The following is a 13861-nucleotide window of genomic DNA, read 5'->3' as shown; positions in this document are numbered from 1 at the left end:
TCTGAAAGCTTAAATGCTGAATTTAGACTGGCTGGATGTAAAAAGTAACGTCAATAAATACCAGATACTCTGTGTTACACTATTAGTGCTGAAACTGGAGAGATGAATTGGTTTGTATGCCTTCAGTGAAATAAACACACGGTGTTGAGTCTGAGAGAGGTTCTGAAACTACAGAAGCTTAGGAATATGAGGAGGAGTAAAGAAGAGAGGGGAGAACACAAAAGAATAGGAAGGACAAAAGGGGAGGAACAGAAAGTAGAAAGGGGCGGAAACAAACAAGAGGGGCGGAGACAACAGAAGAGAATGATTTCGAAAGAGTCTCTTCTGCTCACCAAGGATGCATTTATTTGAAGAGTAATATTGTCAAATATTAAACTCAAATATTAAACTCAAACTCATCAAATATTAAACTCAAATTGTCAAATATTACTGCAACTTAAAATAACTGTGTTATATCTGGATGTATTGTAAAACAGTCTTCAGAGTCACATGATCCTTCAGAAATCATTCTAATATGATGATTTGCTGCTCAAGAAACATTTCTGATTATTATCAATGTTGAAAAACAGTTGTACTGCTTCATATTTCAGTGTGAAACCATGATACCTTTTTTTGTAAAGATTATTTTGTTATAAAATATGAAATCATAAAGAGCATTTGTGTGTATATATATATATATATATATATATATATATTTTTTATTTTTTATTTTTTTTAATCAAAATATTTATTTATCAATGTTGAAAACAGTTGTGTTTGTTCATGTTTTCGTTTCAGGATTCTTTGATGAATAGAAACCTCAACTTTTGAACAGTAACTAACATACATCATCAATAATATATATATATATATATATATATATATATATATATATATATATATAAAATAAATCTTGAAATATTGGATGGGATTTTCTTTAAATTATGTTATATAATTTAATTTATGTAAATGTAAATAATTATATAAATAATTTTAATAAATATGAAGGTAAATTTATTTATGCAACATACATTAGTGCCAAATCCAGCAAATCACTATTGTCATGATGTCGTTTCCTACTGCTCCAGAATAATTGGTCACATGGCATTTATGGATCGGGTGATTGGCTCAAAAAGTTCTGATATATTGTTCAGACAAGAGAAGGCAGGCAGAAAATGAGGGGAGGAGCAGACAAACAGAGGCGGAAATAAGGGACAAAAAGACAAAAATAAATATCCGAAACATGAAGCAAAACTTGGTTGCTATCTCAGGTCGAGAAACCTTGAAAGGGTCTATCAACATGAAACTGACTAGATGAACGTCTCCCTTAAGACTTTTTGAACACACATACACACACCGAACCATTTCCCACTCTTCCACTCACCTCTGGGACATTTTTCTTGAATTCACGGCTCAGTTCCACCAGGTGTTTATGGGAGTCCTCGCTCTCCTCCTGTCGGCCTGCGAGTTGGGCCGCCACTGAGTTTAGCTCCCTCTACAGAGACAAAGAGAGAGATGCTTTAGAGAGGCCTGCCAACACTCATATACACAGCTTAGTACATACATAAATAAATATACGCTGTTGAATATTAACCATGTAATCCGTCATGATCTGATAGAAGGCGACTGCTTACTGTAAGCTCAGCCCCATTAATAATTAAACCAAAATAAATCCAATGCCTACAGTAGCAGAAGGCCTTTTAGATAATCAGAATCCAAAATAATCAATACCTCTGCAACAGTCATGGGAGAGCGGGGGGAGGGAGACAGAGAGAGAGAGAGAGAGAGAGTGAGAGAGAGAGAGAGAGAGAGAGAGAGAGAGAGAGAGAGAGAGAGAGAGAGAGAGAGAGAGAGAGAGAGAGAGAGAGAGCGGTGGCACATGCACAGGAACGTTGAATATTCACCGATACCCATCTTATGCAGTTGATCTGGAGTAGCACTAACAAAATCGATATGAGAGAAAGAACTGCTTTTTTCTACCATTACAATAACATTGTTTCACATGTATTACTGTTTTTCTTTCTTGCCAAACCATGTACATAAATATTTATTTTTCTTCAGAAAAAATCTAATAAATTTGACAATACATGCATGCATACATATACACACAATCTTTTACATTTTATATTCATCAAAATAATGGTATTATGGTTTCACACTAAAATGTGAAGCAGTGCAACTGTTCTCAAAATTGATAATAATAAGAAGTGTTTCTTGAGCAGCAAATCATCATATTAGAATGATTTCTTTAGAATCATGTGACACTGAAGACTGGAGTAATGATGCGGAAAATTCAGCTTTGATCTCAGGAATAAATTACATTTGACTATATATTCACATAGAAAACCGTAATTTTAAAGTGTCATAATATTTCACAATATTACTGTTTTTACTGTATTTTTAATCAAATAAATGCTTGGTAAGCATAAGAAATGTAAATCTTCTCAACCCCAAACCTTTGAACTTATATTAAATATATAAAACTTACTACATGTCTCATTCTCTCACAGTCTTTCTGTTCGAACTAAAACTAATAAAATGAGGGAGAGGACTTTTCAATTACTGTACCAAATTTGTACATGACATACAATTTAATTTACAACGTTTTAATTAATCTCTACTCTTACTTTAAGGCAATTTAGAAAATGATCTAATGGGAGAGGAAGAATTCCTGAGGACAAAAGCTGTAACGCAGCCCTAGATTTACGGCACGGCTTTCTGCGCCACTGCTTCGATGCTTTTCAAACTCTTCATTTTCTTCGCTGGAGTCTGGAAGTGTGATGGTGAGGATCTGGATGGCCAGTTTGTGTTTCCGGGACACATAATAAAATAGATTATTTGACCTCCAGAGGGACTTCAGACACCAGTACAGCACAAAAGGGCGAGTATCTGAGCTTTAAAAAACTCATATTTCCTGAAGTTCTGCACTTAACTGGCAAGACACTAAAATAGAAACACCATTGATCAACATGATCACCAATTATCTTTTTTATAGAATTTATTTACACAGAGCAGTTAAGCCATAATTGTTCAGGACCAGGAAGAGTTTGGTGGACTGTGTTGGTTCGCTGAACCTCTATTAGCTGTAAGCGGAGTACAGCTAATCTGACTGACGTATACGGACGAGAACATCTGAGCGGAACATCTAGAACAGATCTAGAAGAGCCATCAAACCCTGATGGTATCGCGCCAATAACAAGTTTTGTGCTGTTGGATGACTTTGTAGTGCATAAAGAATGGTCGTCTATCTACAAGGGCAGGTGTGCTAATCCCAAATAAATATGTAGGACTGTGTGTTTGGAATTAAATGTCAGCTCTTTTTTCCAGCTATTGTTCTTCTTAGTTTCCATTGTTAATGATTTCTTGCTTTAGTTACTTGAATGTTGCAGTATGTTATGCAGAATGTTTAGAGAGTCTGCAAACACTCAACATGTATTAAAACATACGATTTTTACATTTTCTGCGGAATATAAGAAAACAACTGGAGCCTGGAAGTGTGAGGGAGAGGATCTGGATGGCCAGTTTGTGTTTCAGGGTCACTTCTTACATTAAAAATAAAGGTTCTTAAAAGTTATTTTATTAATGTAAAATCCTTTTTCACTTTAAAGAATCTTTTGTGGAATGAAAAGGTTCCATGAATGTTAAATGTTCTTCATGGAACCATCAATGCCAGTAAAGAGCCTTTATTTTGAGTGTCTCTACGCTATTATGAGGGACTTTTTAGAGAGTCCAATTCCTCAGAAATCAGATCAATTACAAAATATTAATACGCCAAAAAACTGCATGATTTGAGCACCATCTGTAGCACAAAAAGTGCGGGATGAGTTATACAATGAAGTTTAATACTTATGATTAAGGACTTGAACAAACTCTTAAATGTGAACAACAGCAACACTGAAACAAACACTGCTAATTGCCGGAGCACAAACTTCACCGCCAACAAGCATTTACAGAAACTTGTGCTTAAGTTTTAGCAACCATAACAGTAGGAGAACATAAAGGAAAAGCTTTTTTATTAATAGTTTTGACATCTGACACATCACAAACAGCATCTTTGCTCCCTGCATCGTCTACAGAGACACGATATCAGCAGGAGCTGGAAATAAACCTGCTCACTCTCACCTTTCAAGAACAAACTGCAGCACGCTTCACTTCTGTTGTTTTTTTTAAATGTTTGTTCATTTGTGCTCAGACAGCCATCAGAGCCACCTGATGCTACAGCGGCGTTTGTCAAAAGTCCTTTTTCTTCCTCATTTCTCTGCTACCCATGATGCACTGAGGTCTGAGACGCCCGTTAATGCAAGCGTGCTCAGCAGGTGATGATCCATGTTAGTCAATGTCGTTCCAAGAAGGAAAATTACAGTACTCATAAGAAGCATTAACTGCGATCTGACACGAGCGATCTAAACTAGCTTTGGGTTACGCTCGGAAAACTTCCATGATAAACAACTTTAGCATGATTATAGCATTAAAAATGCCTCCTTTTCCACCTCGTTTTCTCTATTTTTAACCTTTTACTTGGTCACATCAAATTAAGATTTGAGCCTTTTCTCATTTCTTTCTTCATTCTTTTATAATATTAATAATAATTTTTGCATATTTTGAGAACATTTGAAAAAAAATACCATTGAAATTGTACAATTACATTTACAAATACAAAATACAATTTAAAATACTTTTTTAAAAATACTATATTTTAAAAGATATTTATAAAAATAAATATATTAGGGTTAGGTAAAAAAAAAAAACCTAACCCTAACCCAACAACAAAAATAATAATAAAATATTATCATCACCACGGCTTAAAGGTTTCAACCCAAAATATTTTTCAGAAAAAAAACAATATTATTCAGAATCCAGCATTTCTTTCTTTGTTACCCCCGTTTTTAAAACCCAAAAATGAAAATGATGTTATCATTTACCATGTGGTAACCTGTATGACTTTCTTTGTTCTGTGAAACTCAAAGAGTAACAGAATGAGTGGCTGATTGTTAAAGCTAAAAAAGCCAAAAAGCACCATTAAATATTATAAAAATGCAAAAAGCACCATTCAAATAGAATAAAAGTACATGCATTTTGTATGGTATATTAAACATCTTCTCAAGTCAATGCACTATTAAAAAACACCTTGCGTGTTCTGTAAAAGCAAACATCATACAGGTTTGGAACAACAGGAGGATGAGTAAAAGATGAGAGAATTTTGGGTGAACTGGCCCTTTAAATCAGATCCTAGTTCCAGGAAACCAAAAAGAAATGTCACTATCGAACAGTATTGGAAATAAGCCACACTTGTGTGTAAAAAGAAGACATCTTCAGTCAAATGTTCGACGTTTTAAGGGTTTGGAAAAGGCAATCAGGCCTGTATTTTCAGGATGTGGTGGGCAGCTGGGTCAATATCGAGTCCCTGTCATTACGCCTGTGCCAGTCAAACATCCATCTGTAATTGATGAGTTAGCTTTGCCAATGTCAGGGGGGCGGGGCCTGCTGAGGCCAGCATCCAGTGAGGAAAATTGATTGGCTGAGGTGCTAACGTTCACGTGCAGTGGACCAACTCCGTAGAGCCGCCCATTTGGATATGCAAAGAAGGAGACAGAAGCCAACGGTTGAACTTGACATTGAATCGAACGTCTACGAGCGACTGAGATATATGAAAGCACCAAAGAGAAAACAAAAGATAACGAGGGGCTAACTAAATCACATCTGAGAGCTTGTCGTCTGCAATAACCAGACAAGCAATGAAGGGCCACAAATGAAAAAGTATACTGTAAATACACAGACAGTTAGAATACAAAGATATAACCTTCAGATTCACTATACGTAGAGCTCGTTAAAATCTTTACCATCGATTACCACAGAATCTATGGCACCTCTCGCTGATGACAGCAGGGAAGAGAGGAAGTTGACATGTGGGAAAAGCAAGAGAGTTCTCAACCAGTTAGCCAGAGTGTTTTGACCAGCAGAAATGAACTGAGAAAAAGTGGGTGGTTATGGGAAACAAGGGGGAAAAATGCAGATGGAGGTATTATTTTTCTTTTTGTATCCCATCTAATTGCAATCATAGGCAGATGTCTGCGAGTGTGACAGCATCAGCAGAATTGCTGCTGAGAGCACAGAATCTTTGTCTAAAAATAATCAGACGTTCTGGGCTCGGCTGTTTGTTATAATGGTAATCGATGCTGCAGGCTTTGAATTCCATCAATTTATAGATCCACTCTGTTCTGCCTGGTGATTGCGCTGCCTCTAAACCCCTGCTGCACACACACACACACGCTCATAAAAAAAAACACAAAAGGTTCACGCAGACGGGGACTATTACCTATGCATGTAGATATGCAACTCTGAATGCATGTTATACAACCAAATTTTACCGAAAGAGCAACGACACACAGAATAAACATAAATACAAACATCAGTGTAGAAGAGAACGATTAACCATGCACCATGCATCCAACATGCACTCACAGAAACAAAACAAAAATTCGAACAGACAAGGCCATTATCTATGCATGCTGATATGCAACTTTGCATGATCATTATACAAAAATATCTACAGGATCTATACTCGTGGATGCAAACATGCAACCCTGCATGCACTTAATATAAAATAATAATTTGCATAAGATGCAATTGCATTAAAATGCATATTATACAAACAATCGTATCAGGATCATTACTCATGCATGCAGGCAGATATGCAACACTGCATGCACTATATATAAAAAATTACATCTACAGGACCATCACCTATGCATGCAGATATGCTGCATGGGCATCATGCAAATAATGCTATCTACAGGACCGTTATCTGTGAATGCATTTATGCAATCCCACATGCATCTAATACCAAAAAAATGGTATATGCAGGATCATTACTTGAGTATGCAGGTATGCAACACTGCATGTATGATATAAAATGCAATCTACTATAGAATCATTACCTAAGCATGCATATAAGCAAACCTGCATGCATACTAAGCAAATCATATCTACAGCAACAGTGCCTCTGCATGCACATATGCAACCCTGCATGCATATTATACAAAAATGACACACAGAGAAACAAATATAAACATCAGTGTGGAAAGAGAAGGTCCAATTATGCACCAAGCCTCCAACACACACACACACACACACACACACACACACACACACACACACACACACACACACACACACACACACACACACACACACACACACACACACACACACACACACACACCACAGTGAGGGACAGCAGAAGGGCTAGTCTATGATTTAGATAAGTGCAGTTTCTTTTCATACGTTTTCTTATCTCCTCCATTTGTGTGTAAGGCAGAAGATTTGTCCTTAGCTGTTTCAGATTAGTGCCGCTTCTCAGACGCCACATTCGAGAGGAGAGATCGATCAATGAATCAAATCAACACAATCAATACAGCCCATCGCTGGAGTCTAGTCTGGCCCCTGCATTAATACTGGCACCAACCCCACCCCCAAACCCCCCGACACGCACAAAAACAACAGCACTTCTCTCGGCTTTCTGTTTTTTGTAGTTTGGGAGAGATCCAGGATAGGGCCGGTTCTGGCGGGTGTCCATGGCAGAGATGGAAGATGAGCCGTTATCTGCCCTGACTTGGACAGGAGAGAGGAAAGAGGAAAGTGGCCCTGCTGGACGTGCTCAGAGCTGCCATGCACTCCAGCTCTCCTGCTTTCATTTGTTTACCCGTACGAGAGCTTGATCACAAATGAGATCTTTTAATATCTCACCTGCTTCTTCTAGAAAGCTTTGAGATAGTGAAGAGTAACCTCACATGTATCTCCTCTAGTGGTTTGAAAGTCATCAACAATGTTAACTGTGCTCAGATTTGACAAAACTACAATCAGAGATCTCAGTATAAACTCAAACAATTCTCTTCAAATGATCTGAGCTCTTAGAAAAAAGGTTCCATGGGGTTCTATGTAGATCCATAGGGTTCTTGACCTAACTTTAAACAACCTTTATGCCAGACGTTCTATTTAAGGAGAAATATTCTTAAACTAATTAATCGTAAACGTATTATTATAAGTATGTTTATTAGCTGGTTTAACATATAATCAAAATCAAAAAATAATTAAAACTAAATGAATTAAATTAAAACTATATCCATAAAATGATCCCATTATTGGAACCCCTAAAAGGTTCTATGCATGAAGCCCCTGATGGTGTAAGGTTCCATATAGAACCTTTTCTTCTGAGTGTATCCACATTCATTTTATAGATCAATTCTCTTACTGAATGTCAAAAAATGACTCATTAACTTCTAATTTGTTGCACCAAAGAAATTGTGGTAGAAAAATCTGAGACAAAGTTGAAACACAACCAAAACCTCCATTAAGTCTCTCAAGCTATCAAAAATCAACCACTGTGCAATGAAATTTATGGATCATGCAGTGCACAAGAGTCACACATAGTTCAGCAAATCATTTGCAATTAATGGTGACATCAGAAGATGTACATTAGGAATCTGTCAATTAAACTAATCAATCACACTGTAAAATGCCATGTCCCTTTCTAATCAGGAACAGTGCACAGCACACAAAAATGAACATCACAGATTTAAAATAATGTGTTATGATGTGTGAATTTATCTTGACACCTTTCTAAACCTGCCAGCGGAGACAGGGAAACGATTCCGAATAATTAATCCCTAACCATCAGCCGGCTCTCCGCAGAAAACACGGCAGCTCTTAAGACGAGCGCGAGCGTTACAATGATCGGGAAGGTGTGACTCGCGTCGTCAGGAATTAGTTGTCACGCTGCACTTCATTTAGGAGTTTTAGCACCTAGCACCCCGAAATCCATCAACACCCTGTCTAAAACACACGTTCTGTTCGGTACCGCTTTATCTGTCGGGCACTGAGACACACACACTGGGTGCTGTCACTTTGGAATAAAACAGCTCAACCATCTATCAGAGGGTTTTAAACCAAAGTTGCTCCTCAGCGGGGGGCTGAAAATATTGACTGGTTATAGAGCCACTGTCGAGACCCCTGGTCATTTAAAGGATTGAAAAACGGTCCACCTACTGCTCATAGTAAGAGCTACATTTGAGCAAATTTTTCTTTTTACAGGAGTGTTATTTCTGCACCAAACAGAACACATTTACTTTACTTTACAAAGTTGCTTAACCTAAATTACACATTTCCACACATATGGATACACTTATCTGAACTTGCACTCTTAGCCCTCTAGTGCTGTTTGGTCATTTTTGACATCAGTTTCATGCATGCACTGTCCAGTTTTAGTTAATGCGACTAAAATGAAAAATAACATCTTTCCTGTTTTCTGTCAATTCAGATGTTTAAATCTACCCAGAATTAGACTCCAGTGGTCCCTGTACTCCAGTGGATTACTTACAGTTGTCTCTGCGCATTAAGGATGAAGTGTGTAATTTTTCTGGATGTTAAAATATGTTCTCCAATTTCAGCTTAACTGTAGAGATGAGCGCATGTAATTCCTAGGTTGATTTCACCATAAAATAAAATAAAAACTCACAAACACTGAATATGCGACTCTTGGCAGAGAGTCTGATGGCACTGATGGCAGAGAGGAAAAGTGTTCAAGAAAACTATAATTACTTTTGCCCGATAATGCAGACACTTTTAAATTGGGATAGGAAAATGTATTTGACAAGTCAAAACAATTGCAGTTCTTTAACAATAACAAAATTATGCCATAAACAAATATCGAAGCATTTAGCTAAGCAAAAAGCCTGACCTGTGACGAGACTAGTCTCATGTCTTATACCAACTCAGTAATCAAACAGGTTTTTATCCTTTCTATTAACAACTTTCCTTGTCCCTTTATCAATCAAACTAGTTAGTTCTTTAACATTCATTATTTAAAGTTCTTCCAATTAGTGCAGCAAACGCTTTGTGCAAACGTACGCCTAAATGAACGTCCAAATGAGTCCACATTATTTATCATCATCATAATGGCTCATTGTTCTTTTCACACTCCACTCTGTGGTTACAATCAGAACAGCCATTATCTCACACAACCGTTGACTTTGTGGCCGTGCATTTACTGGCATGAAAAAAAAGAGAGAAAAAAACAGTGGCCTAGATGAACTCTTGAAGCTTTCACAGAATAAGTGATGGTTTCTGGTATTTGTTTATTTATTCACACCGTGGTTTATTAACCAACAGTCAAGAACGCAGACTATTGAAAAATTCACTGTGCGGCTTTAAAAAAAGGAGGGGAAGTGTCTCGATAAAATTTATTGTTGAGTAAATATAAGTGTGTTAAAAAGAGCGATATAAATGGGGGCCAGCGACTTGACAATCCATAACAAACGGCACCAAATCAGTCGAGCAGGAGTTTACCTCCGCAAGTCTCGATGACACACACACACACACACACAAAGAGAAACACTGGCCCACTTTCCAGAAGACATCGACGGAGGTGGGGGTGAAAAATGGCAAGCAGCGGATAACACAGATAACCTGCCATTGTTTATTCTCTCTTAAGAAATGTCAATCTGTTTGTTTCTCAGGTGTGCTCCTTTTTTCCTGTTGTTTGTGCTGTTTCTCTTCCTCCCGCCGCTCCCCTGTCGATTGCAAGGGGAGATCAAAGCCGAGCTTCTGGAGGAACGTGAATATTTCAGGTGAGCGGAGCGACTGCGCTACACACCACCTGTGTGACACCGAACCGGGTCCAACCCCTCGCAATTACCTGATCTCCGGAGGGCCCCTGAGAGCCCGGCGACACCAGCCAGAGCCACCTGTCAGAGCGCAAAACTCTTTAATTCCTACCCACTGCACGCACATGTGCGACAGAAAGAGATATTCCTCATCCGAGACAAAAATAAATGTATCTAGAGCGCCGAGATTGGGAATATGGCCCACGTCAGCGAGGTAGTTAAAACGAGGATGAAAAGGGAACTTGCTAGGTTGCAGAACTTCGGGAACGTCGAAAGAACACGACAATCTCTTGAGGAACACGTTCAAACTTATTCTACATCAAGAAGTAGTTTAAAAAGGCCACGGCCCTACCAAAAATCTGAAGCGTTTTTAATATTCATGTGTATGTGCTTCCAAAACATCAAGCAACACAAAAGCTATGTTTCAAAAACCCTAATGCGCTGCCTGTCTAGTGAGAATTTTAAGGGATCATAGGTTCACTCCTGATGTGAAAAAGATAGGCCGCATAGTAATGATGTCTTCTAATCTAGGATACCTTACCCTCAGGCCACACTCCATATATTGCTCTCAGACAAGACAATCCCAAACTGAATTGAAACAGACTATATGACAAAAATGTAAAAACATCAAAATAACTTTTTCGATCACAATACATTCTGGGATTGTGGGATAAATGTAGAAAATTTTCTATAAATACATACATATTTAATATTTCCTAAATAAATATGAATTTGTATATGGGGTATGCATTGGCTTAACTTTCCCGCCAGAACAAGCCCCATTCACATTGTGCGGCTTCACATTGTGCGATTTGGCCGTCTGAGACAAATGTTGAGAATCCCATAAGAATATTAATAAACGTGGCAATCAGACTTGACTCCAGATGAAATTCTGGCAGTGTCAGAAGTTTTGGGGCGCAGTCCTGCAGTGTGGCTTCTCCTTCAACAACCGTCAAATCAAAAACCAATAGGAGCGCAGATCCTGATGACAATAACAAAACCACCACTTGCTCCACACACACCGTCTATATTTTGTTCCATATTTATTTTCAAGACAAGCCATGATCAAAATTAACTCTAGAGATGGTTTTTCGTCCGCTAGTCAACATTTCTATCCCGCATGTAACACAGCTCTGAGTCACCGACCCGGATTGATGATGTAAATCTCCGGACGAGTTTTCTTGCGTGCGTCCGTTTTTAACGTGTCTTGACTGCCGTACAAACTGACATTAATGACAACTGAGATCCTACAGGGTGACATGGCTTATAGCGAGGATCATGTCCGTTAAGCAACAGTCTGACAAGCGACAGTCGTAAAGGGCTATTATAAAGCGTACAGTGCGCACCCGAGTGGAAAAACATCCTATTGTCAAACTAATGTCAAACACGCTAATGTCAGACTATTGGAGTTGAGGTTGCATTTCAGTTAACATGCTCCCTTAAAAGGCAGCTGCCTGTGTAGGTAGTAGACAGCAAGGGAGCTCACTAGGTCTTGTAACAGAGCTATAAGATTGTTCACACAAAAAGCTGCCAAATGTCCTAGCCTGGGTTAGGTCTAATGTGTGTGTGTATGTGTGTGTGTGTGTGTGTAAAAGCATTTCAATGCTTGAGCAGTCATCTCTTTTCCCACAGCCAATAAAAACTCCTCCTCAGAGTCCACACCAATCTGAGCAGCACTATTCAACAGCAGCCCATGGCGGGAGCTCAGGGAGTGTGGGAAGAGTGTGTGTGTGTGTGTGTGTGTGTGTGATGAGCACAAGGTGTAGGGGGGACGACGGCAGAGCGTTTCCAGCCGCGTCTCTGAACGCCAGTAAAGCCCTTGCAGCAAATTCAGTACATTCCTCTGTGTCAGAGCGGCCGACACACATTAGCCGTTTACATGGGAGGAAACACAATCTATTTGATGCTACACTGCCCACATGTCTAAAGCCTTCCCTTCAAACACCAGCGCTTCACACGTTTTGACTCATCTCATATTCTGAGCAGGTACGCCAGTAAACACTCCTTTCGGAAACCACTGTTTAAAGTCAAAGCTGAGAGTAAACATTGTACATTTGTTTCGATGTACTATGGGACGCCCATTTGTGTAGGTTCCTGTAATTTATACATGCAAATATCAGGCAAGCTGTGCGCATGTGTGTGTGTTATATATTGTGTTATATCTATATGAAGACTTCAGATGCAAAAAAAATCAGGCTCCAATGAAAAGGTTATTAGTCAGTTGTTGAAATGCCTTATTTTCAAAAATGTCACTTAAATCAATTCATTGGTATTAAACAAATTTGATTGTCTTTAACTGCAAAACCAGCTAAGTTCATGTGTGAATATTTTTTTATTTTTTTGCAAAAACCTTTTGTTGCACATGAACCACTGTTGTGCGAGTCTTCTGATTGGTTCTGTGAACTCAGAGGCTTTTGCTGGCAAAGGGAAGTGGCCTTTAGATGTTTCTGCCAACGGATCGGTATTTCTGAATGGGATTTAGTGGGTTTTAAGTGAAAGTATTCAATGAAGGTATACTATGTGCGGATATATATACAGTACCGGTCAAACGTTTGGAAGCATTTAAAAGAAGTCTATTATGCTCATCAAGCCTCCATTTATCTGATCAAAAATACAAAACATTAAATTAAACTTTTTTTAAAAATAATTTCTATATTAATATAATTTAAAATGTAATTTATTTCTGTGATGCAAAGCTGAATTTTCAGCATCATTACACCAGTCTTCAGTGTCACATGATCTTTCAGAAATCATTCTAATATGATGCTTTATTTTCAATGTTGGAAACAGTTGTGCTGCTTAATATTTTTTTGATAACGTGATTTTTTTCAGGATTCTTTGATGAATAAAAAGTTTTTAAAAAAGAACAGAAATCTTTTGTAACAATATACACCTATTTTTCTCAACACCCATTTTGAATAATTTTTGTCTTTCTTTTTTTTTTTTAAAGAAATCAATAGTTTTATTCAGCAAGGATGTGTTAAATTGATAAAAAAGTGATTGAAAAGGTAACGATTTATATTGTTAAAAAATAATCTATTTTGAATAAATGCTGTTCTTTTAAAAATGTTATTCACAGGTTCCAAAAAAATCTCTGTTGATGGCTGATGTTGCAGAAGAAGAAACAAGAAGAAAAAAAATATATATAAATACACTATATATGTATATTTATTTGTCTCTATAACATCAGCCATCGACAGAGAAGCGGAGATGAATGTGAC

At 37.8% G+C, this 13861-nt stretch overlaps 1 protein-coding gene across 3 annotated transcripts in view; it reads right to left on the bottom strand.

The window, feature by feature from the left end:
- Positions 1–13861, bottom strand: part of cux2b (cut-like homeobox 2b) — a 163504-nt gene that overhangs the window by 85729 nt on the left and 63914 nt on the right. For all 3 annotated transcript variants that reach the window (XM_077223423.1, XM_077223424.1, XM_077223425.1), the window contains one exon: positions 1364–1474. In XM_077223423.1, coding sequence (XP_077079538.1) covers positions 1364–1474 — 111 coding nt within the window. The remainder of the gene's footprint in view (positions 1–1363; positions 1475–13861) is intronic.

Source organism: Siphateles boraxobius, unplaced genomic scaffold (genome assembly GCF_051911475.1).
Source record: "Siphateles boraxobius isolate OS27281-9 unplaced genomic scaffold, OSU_SipBor_1 9, whole genome shotgun sequence".
NCBI lineage: Eukaryota > Metazoa > Chordata > Actinopteri > Cypriniformes > Leuciscidae > Siphateles > Siphateles boraxobius.
Note: the sequence above shows the minus strand (reverse complement) of the source record. Positions and strands in the feature narration are given on the sequence as shown.